The sequence below is a fragment of the Salvelinus fontinalis genome, chromosome 38 (genome assembly GCF_029448725.1).
Source record: "Salvelinus fontinalis isolate EN_2023a chromosome 38, ASM2944872v1, whole genome shotgun sequence".
NCBI lineage: Eukaryota > Metazoa > Chordata > Actinopteri > Salmoniformes > Salmonidae > Salvelinus > Salvelinus fontinalis.
Window position 1 is genome coordinate 34,639,138 of NC_074702.1, and position 20,757 is coordinate 34,659,894.

The 20,757-nt window shown below is 42.0% G+C and overlaps 1 protein-coding gene across 2 annotated transcripts in view; it reads right to left on the reverse strand.

Annotated features, from left to right (window-relative positions):
• Nucleotides 1–14,811, reverse strand: part of LOC129837767 (delta-type opioid receptor-like) — a 29,160-nt gene extending 14,349 nt beyond the window's left edge. For both annotated transcript variants that reach the window (XM_055904198.1, XM_055904196.1), the window contains exon 1: nucleotides 14,304–14,811. In XM_055904198.1, the coding sequence (XP_055760173.1) occupies nucleotides 14,304–14,707 (404 nt within the window). In that variant the 5' untranslated portion in view covers nucleotides 14,708–14,811. The remainder of the gene's footprint in view (nucleotides 1–14,303) is intronic.
• Between the last annotated feature and the right edge of the window lie 5,946 nt (nucleotides 14,812–20,757).

The following is a 20,757-nucleotide window of genomic DNA, read 5'->3' on the forward strand; positions in this document are numbered from 1 at the left end:
CGTTGGTAGGATAATCTTAATCATAGATCATCAATTTTATTTTCCAATGATTGCACGTTAGCAAGAATAACGGATGGCAGTGGGAGTTTACTCGCTTGCCTACGGATTCTCAGAAGGCTGCTTGATCTGCAGCACATTTTCCTGTGCCTTTTCTTCATGCAAAAGGCGGGGATCTGGGCCTGTTCTCGTGAAAGAAGGATTTGCTTCTCGTCGGACTCGTTAAAGGAAAACGTTTCTTCCAGTCTGCGGTGAGTAATTGCTGTTCTGATGTCCAGAAGTTATTTTCAATCATAAGAGGCGGTAGCAGCAACATTATGTACACAGTATGTTAACAAATAAGTTACACAAAACAAATAAATAAGTTACACAAAATACAAAAAACTAACAAAATAGCACAATTGATCCAGATATTGGATAATAGAGCACTCTTGTATCGTTGTGAGTTCAAAGAACAATAAAAACTGCCGTATGTGCTGTACTTGTAAATGTCATTGTATCTGGTCAAACAATTTTTTATCCAAAAGTTTACTAAGGGTTAGTAAAAGGCTGATTGGTTGGCTATTTGAGCCAGGAAAGGGGGCTTTACTATTCTTACGTAGCGGAATTACTTTTGCTTCCCTCCAGGCCTGAGGGCACACACTTTCTAGTAGGCTTAAATTGAAGATATGGCAAATAGGAGTGGCAATTTGTCCTCTATTATCCTCAGTAATTTTCCATCCAAGTTGTCAGATCCCGGTGGCTTGTCATTGTTGATAGACAACAATCATTTTTCTACCTTCACCACACGCACTTTACGGAATTCAAAATTACAATGCTTGTCTTTCATAATTTGGTCAGATATACTTGGATGTGTAGTGTCAGCGTTTGTTGCTGGCATGTCATGCCTAAGTTTGCTAATCTTGCAAATTAAAAAAATCATTAAAGTAGTTGGCAACATCAGTGGCTTTTGTGATGAATGAGCCATCTGATTCAATGAATGATGGAGTGAACCTTTTTCCCCAAAATGTCATTGAAGGTGCTCCAAAGCTTTTTACTATCATGCTTTATGTCATTTATCTTTGTTTCATGGTGTAGTTTCTTCTTCTTTTTATTCAGTTTAGTCACATGATTTCTCAATTTGCAGTACGTTTGCCAATCAGTTGTGCAGCCAGACTTATTTGCCATTCCTTTTGCATCATCCCTCTCAACCACACCATTTTTAAAATCCTCATCAATCCATAACAGTTTTACAGTCATTTTCTTAAATGGGTGCATGCTTATTAGTAACTGGGATAAGCAATTTCATAAATGTGTCAAGTGCCACTTCTGTTTGGTCCTCATTACACACCATGGACCAATAAATATGCTTTACATCAACAACTTTTTGGGGTCTCGAGTGACGCAGCGGTCTAAGGCACTGCATCTCAGTGCAAGAGGCGTCACTGCAGTCCCTGGTTCGAATTCAGGCTGCGTCACATCCAGCAGTGATTGGGCGGCGCATAATTGGCCCAGCGTTGTCTGGGTTTGGCAGGAGTAGGCCGTCATTGTAAATAAGAATTTATTCTTAACTGACTTGTCTAGTTAAATAAAGGTTGAATATAGATTTTTTTAAATTATACACTATATTAGACCCAACCTTTGGAACTTTGGTTTTCCTAGATATGGCTACTACAGTGGGGCAAAAAAGTATTTAGTCAGCCACCAATTGTGCAAGTTCTCCCACTTAAAAAGATGAGAGAGGCCTGTAATTTTCATCATAGGTACACTTCAACTATGACAGACAAAATGAGAAAAAAAAATCCAGAAAATCACATTGTAGGATTTTCTATGAATTTATTTGCAAATTATGGTGGAAAATAAGTATTTGGTCACATACAAACAAGCAAGATTTCTGGCTCTCACAGACCTGTAACTTCTTCTTTAAGAGGCTCCTCTGTCCTCCACTCGTTACCTGTATTAATGGCACCTGTTTGAACTTGTTATCAGTATAAAAGACACCTGTCCACAACCTCAAACAGTCACACTCCAAACTCCACTATGGCCAAGACCAAAGGACACCAGAAACAAAATTGTAGACCTGCACCAGGCTGGGAAGACTGAATCTGCAATAGGTAAGCAGCTTGGTTTGAAGAAATCAACTGTGGGAGCAATTATTAGGAAATGGAAGATATACAAGACCACTGATAATCTCCCTCGATCTGGGGCTCCACGAAGATCTCACCCCGTGGGGTCAAAATGATCACAAGAACGGTGAGCAAAAATCCCAGAACCACACGGGGGGACCTAGTGAATGACCTGCAGAGAGCTGGGACCAAAGTAACAAAGCCTACCATCAGTAACACACTACGCCGCCAGGGACTCAAATCCTGCAGTGCCAGACGTGTCCCCCTGCTTAAGCCAGTACATGTCCAGGCCCATCTGAAGTTTGCTAGAGAGCATTTGGATGATCCAGAAGAAGATTGGGAGAATGTCATATGGTCAGATGAAACCAAAATAGAACTTTTTGGTAAAAACTCAACTCGTCGTGTTTGGAGGACAAAAAATGCTGAGTTGCATCCAAAGAACACCATACCTACTGTGAAGCATGGGGGTGGAAACATCAATCTTTGGGGCTGTTTTTCTGCAAAGGGACCAGGACGACTGATCCGTGTAAAGGAAAGAATGAATGGGGCCATGTATCGTGAGATTTTGAGTGAAAACCTCCTTCCATCAGCAAGGGCATTGAAGATGAAACGTGGCTGGGTCTTTCAGCATGACAATGATCCCAAACACACCGCCCGGGCAACGAAGGAGTGGCTTCGTAAGAAGCATTTCAAGGTCCTGGAGTGGCCTAGCCAGTCTCCAGATCTCAACCCCATAGAAAATCTTTGTAGGGAGTTGAAAGTCCGTGTTGCCCAGCAACAGCCCCAAAACATCACTGCTCTAGAGGAGATCTGCATGGAGGAATGGGCCAAAATACCAGCAACAGTGTGTGAAAACCTTGTGAAGACTTACAGAAAACGTTTGACCTCTGTCATTGCCAACAAAGGGTATATAACAAAGTATTGAGAGAAACTTTTGCTATTGACCAAATACTTATTTTCCACCATAATTTGCAAATAAATTCATAAAAAATCCTACAATGTGATTTTCTGGATTTTTTTTCTTCTCATTTTGTCTGTCATAGTTGAAGTGTACCTATGATGAAAATTACAGGCCTCTCTCATCTTTTTAAGTGGGAGAACTTGCACAATTGGTGGCTGACTAAATACTTTTTTACCCCACTGTATATTGTGATCACTACATCCAATGGACCTGGATACTGCTTTCAAACAAATTTCTGCAGCATTAGTAAAGATGTGATCAATACATGTTGATGATTTCATTCCTGTGCTATTTTTAACTACCCTGGTAGGTTGACTGATAACCTGAACCAGATTGCAGGCACTACTTACAGTTTGCAGCTTTTTCTTGAGTGGCCGTTTGATGAAAGTCAGTCAATATTTAAATCACCAAGAAAGTATATCTCTCTGTTGATATTGTAAGGACCGACGCTGGAGATGAGAAGCAGGTCCGGGGAGTTTAAAATTGAATGGGGAACATACAGGTAACAGGACAGGAACAGCGTCAGTACACGGGTATACAAAGACATACGAACATTAATACAGAAACAGGAAACAGAGCGGGGAACCACAGAGACATAGCGAAGGTAATGACAGAGATGATTGAGTCCAGATGAGTCCAATAATCGCTGATGCGTGTGGCGGGGGGTGGCTGGTGTGCGTAATGATGGTGGCAGGAGTGCGCAATGCTTGGGAGCCTGGCGCTCGAGGGGCACGGGAGCAGTCGTGACAGATATTACATACATTATCAAGCATTTCACACATGCTATCCAGATACTGACTGTTAACACTTGGTGATCTATAGCAGCTTCCCACCAGAATGTGCTTTAGGTGAGGCAGATGAGCCTGTAGCCATATTACTTCAACAGTATTTAACATGAGATCCCCTCTAATCTTTACAGGAATGTGGTTCTGAATATAAACAGCAATTAGTATTTTCTGTAAATGTTATAACCTTGTATTGCTACCACTTTATCAAAGCTATTGTCGAAGTGAGTTTCAGAGATAGTCAGAATATGAATGTCATCTGTTACTAGCAAGTTATTAATTTCATGAACCTTGTTTCTTAAGTTCCATATGTTAGCGTGGGCTATTTGAGCACTTTTCTGGGATGCTTGCTTGCTTTCATTGCTTTACAGGGAAGCTTAGCAGAAGTAGTTATTCTCATGTTATTTATGTTCATGGATGGTGAGGTGCACACAGTGGACTTCCTACTAGGGCACACTGACTCAGTGCTAATAGCATAAATCTGGTTCATATGCACATGATTGCTGCATACAATAGCTGTAGGATCAGCAAAGGCATTCAGGGCAGTTAGAGGGACATAAATTAGGTTACTTTGATTGTGTCTACCAATGCCCCTGGTATAATGTACATTTGCTAAAGCATTATGATGACTCAGCGACACAGGTATGGATCCATGGTATGGATTAACTGAGCTGGGCTTGGGTCATTGATAAGCAATTGTCTCAACACAGGCTTATAATGCTGTGAAAGGACCCAGGAACCCAAATGATATGGGTGGATCCCATCCTCCTTGTAAAACGTGTTTTGTTTCCAAAAGGTATCGAAATTGTCAACAAAAGTTACACCCATTGATGAGCTGCAATAATCACATAGCCAGTTGTGAAGAGAAAGAATCCTGCTAAACCCTTCAATGCCACAATTCAGAGGGCACAGGGCCAGATGTGATGGATCTTTTATTAGTGTCTAGCAGAAAGTCAATCAGCTCTTTGAAATCCAAATTCAACTGTTCAGAGCTGCCTTTCATAATGTCATTAGAACCCACATGGACTACGATAGAATCGATGTCCATGTCCTGGCGTAGTACATTCAGGAGCAGCTTAGTAATGTAATTTACTCCAGCTCCGGGATAGGACATTGTTTTTGCAACAGGAACAGTCACATTTCTCACGGATGGTGAGAAGGACAAGGATATCCTCCCACTCTCACATTTCAAGCAATTCGTTAGGTTATGTTAGCTCTTTCACGCACACTTTAACCTGTCAGCTAAGCAAGATTCTGAGACAAGAAATAGCAGTCCTAGCTGTTAAAATCTAAACGCTTCACAGAATCCATGCAAAAACAAGTTTGGTATTTATGTTTAACAAAGATTGGTTATGTAACTTCTGCTTCCAACTCACACTCTCAAACACGTAGATCCCCTGAACGCAGCTCACTCTCCAGATCCCAATCACCTGAATTCTGATCACCTGTTCACACACCTGTATGTCATTATCACACACTGTTTAGTTCAGTTCTTTGCACCCCATCATTGTGAGGTATTGTTTGTTTTGTGACAAACTACTATTCGGAGTGCTGGGTTCCTCCCTGTTAGTTCATCCTCCCGTGTATGATAGTTTTGCATGCCTCACTAATGATGCCTTTTGCCTATTCCCTGCCTGTTCTTTAGCCTATCGGATTTCCTGTTATCAACCTATTGCCTGATCTCCCGGACAACGGTACTAGCCTTTTCCCTGCCTGTACTGTTGCCTTTTTGGACCCCCTGTGTATGACCTTCTGCCTGCCCCTGGACCCAGCTACCTCCTGTTGTCCTTGACAATAAACACCTGCTGCGCCCTGCGCTTGAAACCAGCTCTCTATCTCCCATCGTGTTCATTACAGAATACCTCACCCAAAAACGACAGATGGATTCAGCGGCGCTGCAGCTATGTCCAGCCCGACAGGAGGAACGAATCGATGAACTCTGCAACCTCCTTCGCCAGTCCCTTCCTGCTACACCGATATCAGGTGCCACAGCCTCCTCTCGTTCATCTCCCCCCATATCCATGCCTAATAAATACGACGGCTCCCCAGGGAAATGTCAAGGATTTCTCATACAATGTAACCTGTACATCCACCATCACCCTGCTAACTCCACCTCTGACAAAGACAGGGTGGACTTCGTCATCTCCCTACTCACACGCAAAGCTCTGGATTGGGTTGCAGCCCTGTGGGCCGCTCAAAGTTCTGATCTGTCCTCTGAATCACGTTTCCACGCCCTCTTGGTGTTCGACCATTCAGTTTCAGGTCGTCACATCGGGGACCTGTTATGTGAGCTGTAACAGGGCCGTCGATCCGTCACTGAGTATGCCCTTGAGTTCTGCACCATGGCTGCCAGTAGTGGATGGAGTGAACCAGCTCTCCTTACAGTCTACCGGAGAGGTCTTAACCTGTCTAGGATCAGCGTGGCGCTAGCGGCACCCCCCCCCCCCCCCCACTGAAAAACCAGTGCCGCGAAATTCAAAAAAAATATTTTTTTAAAATATTTAACTTTCACACATTAAAGTCCAATACAGCTAATGAAAGACACAGATCTTATGAATCCAGTCAACATTTCCGATTTTTAAAATGTTTTACAGGGAAGACACAATATGTAAAGATGTACATCTATTACCTAAAAACACATTAGCATAATCCACCATCTTTTATTTGTCCACCAACACCAGTAGCCATCACCAATTCGGCTAAACTAAGATATTTATAGCCCCTAACCAACAAAAAAACTCATTAGATGACAGTCTGATAACATATTTATGGTATGGGATAGGTTTTGTTAGAAAAAAGTGCATATTTCAGGTATATGGCATAGTTTACAATTGCACCCACCATCACAAATGGACTAGAATAATTACAATGAGCAACGTGTTTACCTAACTACTAATCATCAAACATTTCGTAAAAATACACAGCATACACGAATCGAAAGACACAGATCCTGTGAATACAGACAATATTTCAGATTTTCTAAGTGTCTTACAGCGAAAACACAATAAATCGTTATATTAGCTTAGCACATAGCAATTAGCAGCCCAGCATTGATTCTAGCCAAAGTGAGCGATAAAAGTCAACATCGCCAAAAGATATTAATTTTTTCACTAACCTTCTCAGAATTCTTCCGATGACACTCCTGTAACATCACATTACAACATGCATATACAGTTTGATCGAAAATGTTTATATTTAGCCACCAAAATCATGGTTAGACAATGTGAAATGTAGACAAGCTGGTAAAGAAAACGTCCTTGCGCCACTTAGACAGTGATCTACTCTTATACATAAATACTCATAAACGTGACTAAAAAATATAGGGTGGACAGGGATTGATAGACAATTTAATTCTTAATACAATTGCGTTATTACATTTTTTAATTTATCCTTACTTTTCAATACAGTTTGCGCCAAGCGAAGCTACGTCAAAAAACATGGCGTCCTAAGCCACTAAAATGTTTCGACAGAAACACGATTTATCATAATAAAAATGTCCTACCTTGAGCTGTTCTTCCATCAGTATCTTGGGCAAAGGATCCTTTCTTGGGAGAAATCGTCTTTTGGTGGAAAGCTGTCCTCTTGCCATGTGGAAATGTCAACTACGTTCGGGATGAACTGAAAAGCGTGTCCAACTTTTCACATCGTTGCAAAAATAATAGTCCCAAAATCGCACTAAACGGATATAAATTGCTATAAAACGCTTTAAATTAACTACTTTGTGATGTTTGTAACTCCTATAACGAGTGAAAAGATGACCGGAGAAATATAACAGGCTAAACTAACGCTTGGAACAGGAGAGGGTCGGTGTCTTCCACGCGCGTTACGCAGCAAGAAAAGACTTGCTAGCTAAAGGTTTTTTTCATTTGTAGGGCCTGTGAACGAGCAATCGAGCCCGTTGGAATCGTCATCACGTAAAGGCATCCAGGGGAAGACGTAAGAAGTGTCCGTATAGTCATAGCAACGACAGAGCCCTTTTAAATGACTTCAGAAAAGTGGCCAACGTTTCTCAAATCTGACTCCATGTCAGGGAAATTGCTGTAGAATGGGCTCTGTTCCACTTAGAGACAAAATTTCAACTCCTATAGAAACTATAGACTGTTTTCTATCCAATAATAATAATAATATGCATATTGTACGATCAAGGATTTTGTGGGAAGCCGTTTAAAAAATTAGCCACATTAGCATAAATAGTCTAAACAGCGCCCCCATCCCCAACAGGTTAATCGGGAGTTGCAGACCGAACTGGCCTGCAGAGGAGATTTAACGGACCTAAACCAATACATCCGGATGTCCAAATCCATTGGCAACCTACTGGTGGATAGCAGACCTATACAGTCACCCATGGCCTGCGAGTCTTCCACTCCCTTCTGTCGTCCACCACGGTCTAATAGCCCCAAACCCATGCAAGACATTGGAGGTTATGTGCCTCTATTGTGGAGAGAGTAACCACCTACTTAATAGCTGTCCGGTTCGCCTCCCACGAAGGGGTGACCACAACCCCTCCACTTCCGCACAGGTAAGCACCTCTACGTTTTTGAATATTACCAAAAGGCAGTTAGGTATCCCTGCTCTTATTTCTGCTAATGGGGTCACTCAGTTTGTGGAGGGACTAGTGGACTTGGGGGGGGCTGCAGGTAATTTTATTGACAAACAATTGGCACAACAGTTAAGAGTCAGAGTCAAACTAATCCCTGTTAATCCTCCCTTTAGGATTAATGCGCTGGACGGACAACCTCTCAGAACTGGTCTTGTGACTCGCATGACCGACACTTTCACCCTTCAGATTGGCTTCCTTCACTCTGAGGTTATTCAGTTAGTGGTGTTGTCTTCGCCTAAAGAACCCCCCCATCCTCAGTCCTTCACAACCCTGCCATTGCCTGGCGGCAAGGGGAACTTCTGTCATGATCTCCCACCTGTTTAAGAACTGCTTCAATCTACCCTGTCGAGCCACCTCTATAGAAGGATTGGAGTCTGCCATTCCAACCCACATCCCACCTGTATATGCCCAGTTCCTGAGTGTCTTCAGCAAGAAAGGCGTCCATTCTGCCCCCTCATCGCCCGGAGGACTGCGCAATCGACCTCCTTCCTGTGGCATCGCCCCCTAAGGGTCAGATCAACCCCTTGTCAAGCCCAAAGAATGAGGCTATGGACACCTATATAGAAGAGGCCCTCGACATGGGATTCATCCGTCCATTCACGTCTCGGCTGCTTCCAGTATCTTTTTTGTGAAAAAAAGGATGGTAGTCTCTGTCCCTGCACAGATGACCAACCCCTCAATGACCTTACCATCAAGAATAGCTTCCCTCTGATATCAGCCGCACTAGAACAAGTTGGACAGGCTACCATCTACTCCAAACTGGACCTACGTAGTGCTTACAACCTGGTCTGTATCCGAAGTGGGAATGAGTGGAAGACGGCATTCATCACCGCTAGGGGTCACTACGAATACCTGGTTATGGCCTACGGTCTCACCAATGATCCTGCAATCTTAAGTTTTCCAAGACTTGATCAACCAGTTCCTCATCGTGTACATTGACGACATCTTGATCTACTCTCACTCGATTGCAGAACACGTACAGCATGTGCAACAAGTCATCCAACGGCTACAGGACCACCATCTTTATGTCAAGGCTGAGAAGAGCGCATTTCACATTACCACGGTAACCTTCCTAGGTTTCGTGTTGACATCAGGAGGGGTCAACATGGAAGAAGGCAAAGTCACGGCCGTGCTTAACTGGCCCAAACCTACCACCGTAAAGGAACTACAACATTTCCTAGGATTTTCCAACTACTACCGCCGGTTCATCCAAAACTGCAGCAGCACAACCGCTCCTCTCTCAGCTCTCACCAGTCAAAAAACCCGTGCCCTCCAATGGACTGACACCGCCCTTACGGCATTTGAGACCTTGAAACGCCTTTTCACCTCTGCACCCATCCTTAGGCAGCCAGATCCTACCCTTAATTTTGTTCTGGAGGTTGATGCATCCAAGGTTGGCCTCGGAGCGCTTCTCTCTCAGCGGGTATGGACACCTCCCAAATTACACCGATGTGGTGCTTTTCCAAGAAACTGTCACCCACTGAGAGGAACTATGATGTCGGGAACCGAGAGTTCCTCGCCATTAAGCTGGCTATTGAAGAGTGGCACCACTGGTTAGAGGGAGCTCATCACCCATTCCTTGTCCTTACCGACCACTGCAATTTGGAGTGCTTAAGAAGTGCTAAGATGCTCAACCCCAGACACGCTCGCTGGGCACTCTTCTTCACCCGATTCAACTTCACCAATCTGCCTGGCAAGAAACAATGTGAAGGCTGATTCCTTATCCCATCTATTTGACTCCACTTCCTCTAACCTGTTGAGGCTGGGGGCGCTGTTGTCACTATTTATGCTAATCGTGTAATTTTTGAAACGGCTTCCCACAAAATTCTTGATCGTACAACATGCATATTATTATTATTATTGGATAGAAAACAGTCTATAGTTTCTATAGGAGTTGAAATGTTGTCTCTAAGTGGAACAGAACCCATTCTACAGCAATTTCCCTGACATGGAGTCAGATTTCAGAAATGTTGGCCCCTGATCTGGAGTCAGTTAAAAGGCCACAGTTATTGCTATGAGTATACGGACACTGCTTACGTCTTCCCCTGGGTGCCTTTACGTGATGACGATTTGAATGGGGTCGATTGCGCGTTCACAGGCACTACAAATTAAAAAACCCTGTAGCTAGGAACTCTTTTCTTGCTGCGTTATGCGCCTGGAGGACATCGACCCGCACTTGTTCCAAGCATTAGTGGAGGGAGTAATATTACTCTGGTCATGTTTCTACTCGTTATAGGAGTTAAAAACATCATAAGGTAGTTAATTTAAAGCGTTTTATAGCAATTTATATCCGTTTAGTGCGATTTTGGGACATTTATTTCTGAAACGCTGTGAATTGCTGGGCACGCTTCCAGTTCATCCCGAACGCAGTTGGCATTTCCACATGGCAAGAGGACAGCTTTCCACCAAAAGACGATTAGACCCAAGAAAGGATCCTTTGCCCAAGATACTGATGGAAGAACAGCTCAAAGTAGGACATTTTTATTATGATAAATCGTGTTTCTGTCGAAAAATGTTAGTGGCTTAGGACGCCATGTTTTTTGACGTAGCTTTGCTTGGCGCAAACTGTATTGAAAAGTAAGGATAATTTAAAAAATGTAATTCCGCGATTGTATTAAGAATTAAATTGTTTATCAATCCCTGTCCACCCTATATTTTTTAGTCACGTTTATGAATATTTATGTATAAGAGTAGATCACTGTCTAATATGGCGCACGGACATTTTCTCACCAGCTGGGCTACATTTCACATTGTCTAACCATGATTTTGGTGGCTAAATATGCACATTTTCGATCAAACTCTATATGGATTGTGTAATATGATGTTACAGGAGTGTCATCTGAAGAATTCTGAGAAGGTTAGTGAAAAAATTTATATATTTTGGCGATGTTGACGTTATCGCTCACTTTGGCTAGAATCAATGCTGGGCTGCTATGTGCTATGTGCTATGCTAATATAACGATTTATTGTGTTTTCGCTGTAAGACACTTAGAAAATCTGAAATATTGTCTGTATTCACAGGATCTGTGTCTTTCGATTAGTGTATGCTGTGTATTTTTACGAAATGTTTGATGATTAGTAAGTAGGTAAACACGTTGCTCTATGTAGTTATTCTAGTCCATTTGTGACGGTGGGTGCAATTGTAACCTATGCCATCTACCTGAAATATGCACATTTTTCTAACAAAACCTATCCCATACCATAAATATGTTATCAGACTGTCATCTGATGAGTTTTTTTCTTGGTTAGGGGCTATAAATATCTTAGTTTAGCCGAATTGGTGATAGCTACTGGTGTTGGTGGACAAATAAAAGATGGTGGATTATGCTAATGTGTTTTTAGCTAATAGATTTACATCTTTACATATTGTGTCTTCCCTGTAAAACATTTTAAAAATCGGACATGTTGGCTGGATTCACAAGATCTGTGTCTTTCATTAGCTGTATTGGACTTTAATGTGTGAAAGTTAAATATTTTAAAAAAATATTTTTTTTGAATTTCGCGGCTCTGCCTTTTCAGTGGGGGTGGGGGGGGAGTGCCGCTAGCGGCACCCTCAGCCTAGACAGGCTAACCCAGGAATGACCTTCTGCCTGCCCCTGGACCCAGCAACCTGCCTCCTCCTGTGGTCCTTGACAAATAAACACCTGCTGCGACCTGCGCTTGAAACCAGCTCTCTGTCTCCCATCGTGTTCATTACAGGTTATGTTTTAGTTAAAATAACAAACTGAGTGTTTCCAGCATACAGTGTTCAGCTACGTACTCTGATGTTTGGTCTGAAGCCAAATCCAAACTGGCTTCCCTTGACACTTTTATTTGGTGCGCCGTGACAATTCACAACTGAGGTTACTCTGTTTAGCTCAATGCTGAATTGTTATTATTATTCAATGTTACGGGCAGCAACAATGTCAGACGCTTTCTGACCAGACAACATCTGATAGATAAGCTACACATACTGAGACAGAGGGGCGCTGTTTCGTTCGCTCAAATGCTTTCTCCGGTGAGATGCATTTATGAAACACAGAGAGATGAATGATCAATAATTTAGTATGTTTAAAAAAAAAATTATTGGTAAATATTTTTTGGGGAAGGCTGGCTTCCCTTGGCATCCATGAATACACACTACTGGTGGGAGAGGGATCGAGACATGGGCTGTGTCTGAAAACGTTACTAGCCGTCAAATCCTTGCTTCCTCGTTCCTCCATCCTTGTTTCCTCGATTCCTCTTAACATGCATTGGAGGACCTTCTCCTCCAGTGAGCTTTGAGAGGGGTGGAGGAAGCAAGGATTAAACAGTTCGTAATTATAGTTTTTTTCTGACTCAGCCCATGTCATCACACTGATACACTGATTAATTGCCTCTGACCTAACCAGAAAACTCCATCTTATCTCAGCCAAGTTATCTTATCTCAACAGTCTTGAATTTGGTGATTAGATCTTGGGTACCGTTTATTCGTTGATCTAAGGCCCTAGTGCAGCCAGAAGAGAAGTCAATACCTCAAATCAGAGCTGAGGTCTATAGAGAGTACAGTTCCAGCTTACATTTACATTATTTAGCAGACGCTCTTATCCAGAGCGACTTACAAATTGGAAAGTTCATACATATTCATCCTGGTCCCCCCGTGGGAATTGAACCCACAACCCTGGCGTTGCAAGCGCCATGCTCTACCAACTGAGCCACACGGGACATGCACACGGGACAGCTTCATAGGCTAATGTATCATAGCTGCCGTGAAAATCACAGTTCACATTTTGCAATTTGACATAATATTCTGCAACAATTCACAATATCTTCACAATATAATAAGACAGCCAAGCATGTAATAAGCATCACATAAAAGCAACATGAGTTTAGTTTGCTACATTATGTTTTAAACATTTATGATGAGATTGACAAGACTTAGACTGTTTTTGCTTGTGAATTTCTTATAAATGTTTATGTGAATGTAATTAATTTAAATCGTTCCTACATGTCTTTGTCACTTATAGCCAGGAAGCGCTTTACAATTTTGCAGTGGTGTAAAGTAACAAAGTAAAAACTAATTTAAAGTACTAGTTATTTGGGGTATTTATTCCTATACATTTTTTTTTTTTTTTTACTCCCATAGAATTTCCCTGGCAGCCAAAAGTACTTGTTGTATTTCGAATGCTCAGGTAGGACAGCAATATGGTCAAATTCACACAACTATTAATAGAATGCATTGTCATCCCAACTGCCTCTGATCTGGTGGACTCACTAAACTCAATCACTGTGCTTGTAAATTATGTCTGAGTGTGCTGAGTGGGCTGTCCATAAATTTAAATAAGTGAATTGTTGCATCTGGTTTGCTTAATATAAGGAATTTGATGTACCACATTTATTTTTACTTGCTACTTCTAAACCAGTATGACAGTTGAGTACTTTTTCCACCACTGTACTTTAAGTAAATAAAAAAAAAGATACTTTTAGACTTTTACTCAAGTAGTATTTTACTGGGTGACTCACTTTCACTTAAGTCATTTTCTATTAAGATATCTTTACTTTTATTCAAATATGACAATTGAGTACTTTTTCCACTACTGCAATTTAACTGCTTGATGCTAGAGCTTGGTGGATGGTAGGGCATGAGTGGCGTGGGTTTGTTGTCTCCTTTTCTCACTATGCACCTGTGGCACTACATAGCCTATCCGTAATAATAATGTGAGTTAGCTGGAGGATGCAAATGCCTCTGATTATATAATAAACTATATCAGTTCACTTGTGGTGATATTCAACATTAAAATTCAATCACTTTACAGTAGAAAACGGACATAAGACTGCTTGTATTCATTATTTCCATTAGGGTCACCAAAAGAGCTACAGTAGATAGGCTTTCTTACCTCACCACTCCATACATAACGAGGATGTTTCCAAGCAGTCCAACGATGCATATAACAGAGTAGAGCGCAGTTATAGATACTGCGATTATAATACTTGTGGTGTCCTTCGATGAACCCTTCTCGGTGTCATTGTCTCTTGATGGCAGCCCTGTAGAATCCTCAGGCAATGTGGCATTGAAAGTGATCACAGAATACAGGTCGGCTAAATCAGCCGCGGACAGGGTAGGAAACTCCATCGTATTCAGGTGCAATATTAGCCTAGCAGATAAAACTTCGTTATAGTCAAAGTCAGTGATGTCTTTTCCTTTCCTGTAGTGCAGATGCCTGCGGACTCCCCAAATGCAGATTTTGTTGAGCGCACGAGAGCAGACGAGGAACGTGTGAAAGCACTGATCAGACCTCATTCAATTGTCATCACTGACATCACAGGCTCTGGCGAAGGTATGGAAAGATGTTCTGAAAGACAGGTATCCGATCCTATCGAGGTACGCGCAATGCAACGGGGTGGTGACGGCGGTGGCAAGTGCAGTCTACTTCCCTTGGCGAGAACGCACTGGTGCTAAGCAAGACATGGGTAGGTGTGCGTTGCTCTTAAATTGCTCTCTAATTTTCTAATTGACATTAGCCTAATGCGCAAGTAAATGGGCATCGAGACGACAGCCTGCATGATAGCCTACCCTAATAGCTAACGTCTATTAGGCTGGTTGCTAAAATTAAAATAATGAAGTAAAACATTGCCTATTCTTTTCAGGTTCACCCAGTTTTAAAAGAAATGAATGGCTTGGTTTCTACAGCAATTTCTAAACAACATATTGCTTCGGGGCGCTTATGACAGCAATAACATTTAATATTGATATCTTTTTTTTAACTTATACTCCACTACATTCATAAAGGAAATATGGACTTTTTACTCCCATTGGTCATTCCAGAATTGAGGACATTTTCTGTCCCACCCATGAAATTTCAAATAATCCATGCCCAAAATACTAAAACATGCACTTGTTGTGTAAATTATACTTGTCCCGTGACAAAATGTAAATATAGTTGTAGACAAAAAATGGTTCCAAAATTATTTAAAATACCAAATTGCTCTCGAGCACCCCCTAAAATGGCATTTTTCTATTGTCCCACCTTGCACATCAAATATAACAGTTCAAATAAGTTTTAAATCCAATTTTTTTTGGTATGATTTTGTTGATTTATGTCTCTTGTAGTTGTTAAAACAATTTGTTTAATCATCAACATATTTGAAATGATATCAATTATGCACTGAAGTTGTGTCTCACAACATGCACACAGCCCTGTTACCAAAACCTATTTAGCCTGGCAGAGGAAGAGAAAAAACAGTGAGTCACATGACACAGAGGAAATTACATCCTCAAGCCATTTGCTAACACCATGGGTAGACCAAAGGTAAGTCCTCTCTTCTATTTTTCATATTTTTCCAATATTTTCAGTCTTGATTGAGTGTGTCTCTCTAACCAACACAACCCTGTTACTCATATTATCAGAATAAGACAAATTAATTTCAAAGTTTTCTGTTTTTATTTGTATAACTAACTTTGTTAGTTGACCTTGACAGTAATGCTACATTCCACAGCTAGCATCTATTCCTGAGAAAAAGCTAACATTAGCATTGATTTACAACCTTGTTACTTGAAACCCTGTTACTATAATTCAAGTAACCGTGTTGCACTACAGTAACAGGGTTGTATCTCCTTCAGTTCACTCAGAAGGGACAATCTATTATCTATAGTAAAATGAACACTAAAACCGCAATTTGCCACGTCATTCAACAGAGTTCTGGCACACCATTGATCTCTGCTGAAAAGCAGAGGCACTACCATGCCAGGCGTGATGCTGTTGAACAGAGGAGACAGCAGTACTTAGAAAAAGAGAAAGCGAAGTGGAGGAAAGACGTAGAAACGGCGACATCAGACAGCAATATGCTTTCTCATGGGCCCTGAAGCTGGACCTCCCTGCAAATGAATGTGCAGTCCATATTGACTTCTCTGAGAACTACAGCATTCAAGTACAAGCTGTCCATTTTGGTGCATCACAAAACAGGCCACTTTGCACAATGGGGTTTACTATGTGGGGGGTGCATCTGTCCCTACCTCCTTCTGCACTGTATCGGCACCCAGACTGGGACCACCTGCCATATGACAACACCAGGAGCCCATCCTGAGGGAAATCCGAGAGAGATGCCCAGATGTGACAACCATCCAGTTTCTTAGTGACAGTCCCTGCATACAGTACAAGCAGCGTGGGTATTTTTACATCTTTTGTACTGAAATTTTCAAGAAGGGGTTTACAAGAGGAACCTGGAACTACTTTGAAGCCAGTCATGGCAAAGGTGCCCCAGATGGTGTTGGTGGCACATTGAAGAGGAGGGCCGACAGGCTTGTCAGCCAAGGAGTTGATATCCCCACGGCATTGTCCCTGTACCAAGCTCTGAGTGAGGGACAATCGAAGGTAAAATTGTTTTACAATAAGGAGCAAGCTGTGGAGGATCCAGTGAAAGAAATGCCAGCTGACCTTCCAGCCGTACCGTCCACAATGAGGAAAAATCTTTACCGCGACGTCAGCTGCATGTGTTCTGCAACAGGGAATCTGAAGTGTGACTGCTTCAGCTTTAATCCCACAGATGACCACACAGAAGACCCCATACACAGCACTAGAGGTCAACCGATTACTCGGCATGGACGAATAAATAGCACCGATTTCAAGTTTTCATAACAATCGGTAATCTGCCTTTTTGGACACCAATTTTGGCCTATTACATTGCAATCCACAAGGAAACTGCGTGGCAGGCTGACCACCTGTTACGCGAGTGCAGCGTCAAAAGGTACTTGTGGCTGCAAGGAGCCAAGGTAAGTTGCTAGCTAGCATTAAACTTATCTTATAAAAAACAATCTTCACATAATCACTAGTTAACTACACATGGTTGATGATATTACTAGCTTAACTAGCCTGTCCTGCGTTGCATATAATCAACGCGGTGCCTGTTAATTTATCATCGAATCACAGCCTACTTCAACTTCACCAAAGGGTGATGATTTAACAAAAGTGCATTTGCGAAAAAAGCACAATCGTACCTGACCATAAATATCAATGCCGTTCTTAAAATCAATACACAGAAGTATATTATTTTTTAAACCTGCATATTTAGTTAAAATAAATTCATGTTTGCAGGCAATATTAACTAGGGAAATTGTGTCACTTCTCTTGCGTTCAGTGCAAGCAGAGTCAGCGTATATGCAACCGTTTGGGCCCCCTGGTTGCCACCCGTTCGATACAATACGGAACAGTTCTGTATTTCACTGAAATAATACATATTTTGTTTTGGAAATGATAGCTTCCGGATTTGACCATATTAATGACCAAAGGCTCATATTTCTGTGTGTTTATTATCATTAAGTCTATATTTGATATTTGATAGCAGTCTGACTGAGCGGTGGTAGGCAGCAGCAGGCTCGTAAGCATTCATTCAAACAGCACTTTACTGTGTTTGCCAGCAGCTCTTAGCAATGCTTGAAGCACAGCGCTGTTTAGGACTTTCGAAATTAGGTTGGCAATACTAAAGTGCCTATAAGAACATCCAATAGTCAAAGGCATATGAAATGCAAATGGTATAGAGAGAAATAGTTGACGCGTCATACTTCCTATAATAACTACAACCTAAAACTTCTTAACTGGGAATATTGAAGAACTGGGAATATTGAACCACCAGCTTTCTTATGTTCTCATGTTCTGAGCAAGGAACTTAAACGTTAGCTTTTTTACATGGCACATATTGTAGCTTTACTTTCTTCTCAAACACTGTGTTTTTGCATTATTTCAACCAAATTGAACATGTTTCATTATTTATTTGAAACTAAAAAGATGTTATTTATTTATTATATTAAGTTAAAATAAAAGTGTTCATTGTTCATTCAGTATTGTTGCAATTGTCATTATTACAAATATATATATATATAAAAATCGGCCGATTAATCGGTATCGGCTTTTTTTGGTCCTCCAATAATCAGTATCGGTATCTGCGTTGAAAAATCATAATCGGTCGACCTCGATACAGCACAACAGAAGAAGTGCAGTGGCACAGTCCAGAGGTGGTGGGGAAATGGTGTGCCTTGGTGTACGACCACACCATCTACCCAGGGAGCATCCAAGAGGTGAATAAGACCCACTGCCAGGTGAAATGTATGCATAGAGTGGGTGGAAACCGTTTTTTTCTGGCTGTTGAGGGACGATCTCCTTTTGGTATCCCTTTGAGGATGTGCTGACCCTCATTCCTGCCCCAGAGAACGTTACCTCACGCCACATGGCCATCGCAAGTGAGGTATGGGATACTCTGTCCAGCCACTAAAATAAAATCTGAACATTATAACATCAACTTTCTAAAATATTGATCAGTTCATGACTATTTTTGATATGCTCATTCATTTTAATGGCAGGTTGTTGGTCTACTGTAATATACACTGCTCAAAAAAATAAAGGGAACACTTAAACAACACAATGTAACTCCAAGTCAATCACACTTCTGTGAAATCAAACTGTCCACTTAGGAAGCAACACTGATTGACAATAAATTTCACATGCTGTTGTGCAAATGGAATAGACAAAAGGTGGAAATTATAGGCAATTAGCAAGACACCCCCCAAAACAGGAGTGATTCTGCAGGTGGTGACCACAGACCACTTCTCAGTTCCTATGCTTCCTGGCTGATGTTTTGGTCACTTTTGAATGCTGGCGGTGCTCTCACTCTAGTGGTAGCATGAGACGGAGTCTACAACCCACACAAGTGGCTCAGGTAGTGCAGTTCATCCAGGATGGCACATCAATGTGAACTGTGGCAAAAAGGTTTGCTGTGTCTGTCAGCGTAGTGTCCAGAGCATGCAGGCGCTACCAGGAGACAGGCCAGTACATCAGGAGACGTGGAGGAGGCCGTAGGAGGGCAACAACCCAGCAGCAGGACCGCTACCTCCGCCTTAGTGCAAGGAGGTGCACTGCCAGAGCCCTGCAAAATGACCTCCAGCAGGCCACAAATGTGCATGTGTCAGCATATGGTCTCACAAGGGGTCTGAGGATCTCATCTCGGTACCTAATGGCAGTCAGGCTACCTCTGGCGAGCACATGGAGGGCTGTGCGGCCCCACAAAGAAATGCCACCCCACACCATGACTGACCCATCGCCTAACCGGTCATGCTGGAGGATGTTGCAGGCAGCAGAACGTTCTCCACGGCGTCTCCAGACTCTGTCAAGTCTGTCACGTGCTCATGTGCTCAGTGTGAACCTGCTTTCATTTGTGAAGAGCACAGGGCGCCAGTGGCGAATTTGCCAATCTTGGTGTTCTCTGGCAAATGCCAAACGTCCTGCACGGTGTTGGGCTGTAAGCACAACCCCCACCTGTGGACGTCGGGCCCTCATACCACCCTCATGGAGTCTGTTTCTGACCGTTTGAGCAGACACATGCACATTTGTGGCCTGCTGGAGGTCATTTTGCAGGGCGCTGGCAGTGCACCTCCTTGCACTAAGGCGGAGGTAGCGGTCCTGCTGCTGGGTTGTTGCCCTCCTACGGCCTCCTCCACGTTTCCTGATGTACTGGCCTGTCTCCTGGTAGCGCCTGCATGCTCTGGACACTACGCTGACAGACACAGCAAACCTTTTTGCCACAGTTCGCATTGATGTGCCATCCTGGATGAACTGCACTACCTGAGCCACTTGTGTGGGTTGTAGACTCCGTCTCATGCTACCACTAGAGTGAGAGCACTGCCAGCATTCAAAAGTGACCAAAACATCAGCCAGGAAGCATAGGAACTGAGAAGTGGTCTGTGGTCACCACCTGCAGAATCAGTCCTGTTTTGGGGGGTGTCTTACTAATTGCCTATAATTTCCACCTTTTGTCTATTCCATTTGCACAACAGCATGTGACATTTATTGTCAATCAGTGTTGCTTCCTAAGTGGACAGTTTGATTTCACAGAAGTGTGATTGACTTGGAGTTACATTGTGTTGTTTAAGTGTTCCCTTTATTTTTTTGAGCAGTGTATATATTTTTTTATGTTTGTCCATTGAATATTTGATCAGATCCAGTTTGTGGTCTTGTTGACATGTTTATTTTTTATCATTCCTACTCATCCTGTTTCCTTCTTCGAAAACATATATATAAAATATTATTAAACAACATTCCTGTGGTCCTGGGTATTTATTTGTCACATTTATGTCATGATCTACAATCAAAAGTCATGTAATCCATTTAACCCTGTTACGTTGCGCAATCCCGTTATTCTAATTTCAACCATGTTACCCTATATTTTTTATGAAAATAATCTTAAATTATTTTTTCAGCTCACGGTAGTTTCACCTATTGTCCTTTTAATAGTTTGAATGATTATATGCATAACGTATTTGAGGAAATATTTGAAAATAAATGCTGAAATTTGTTGAAAAAA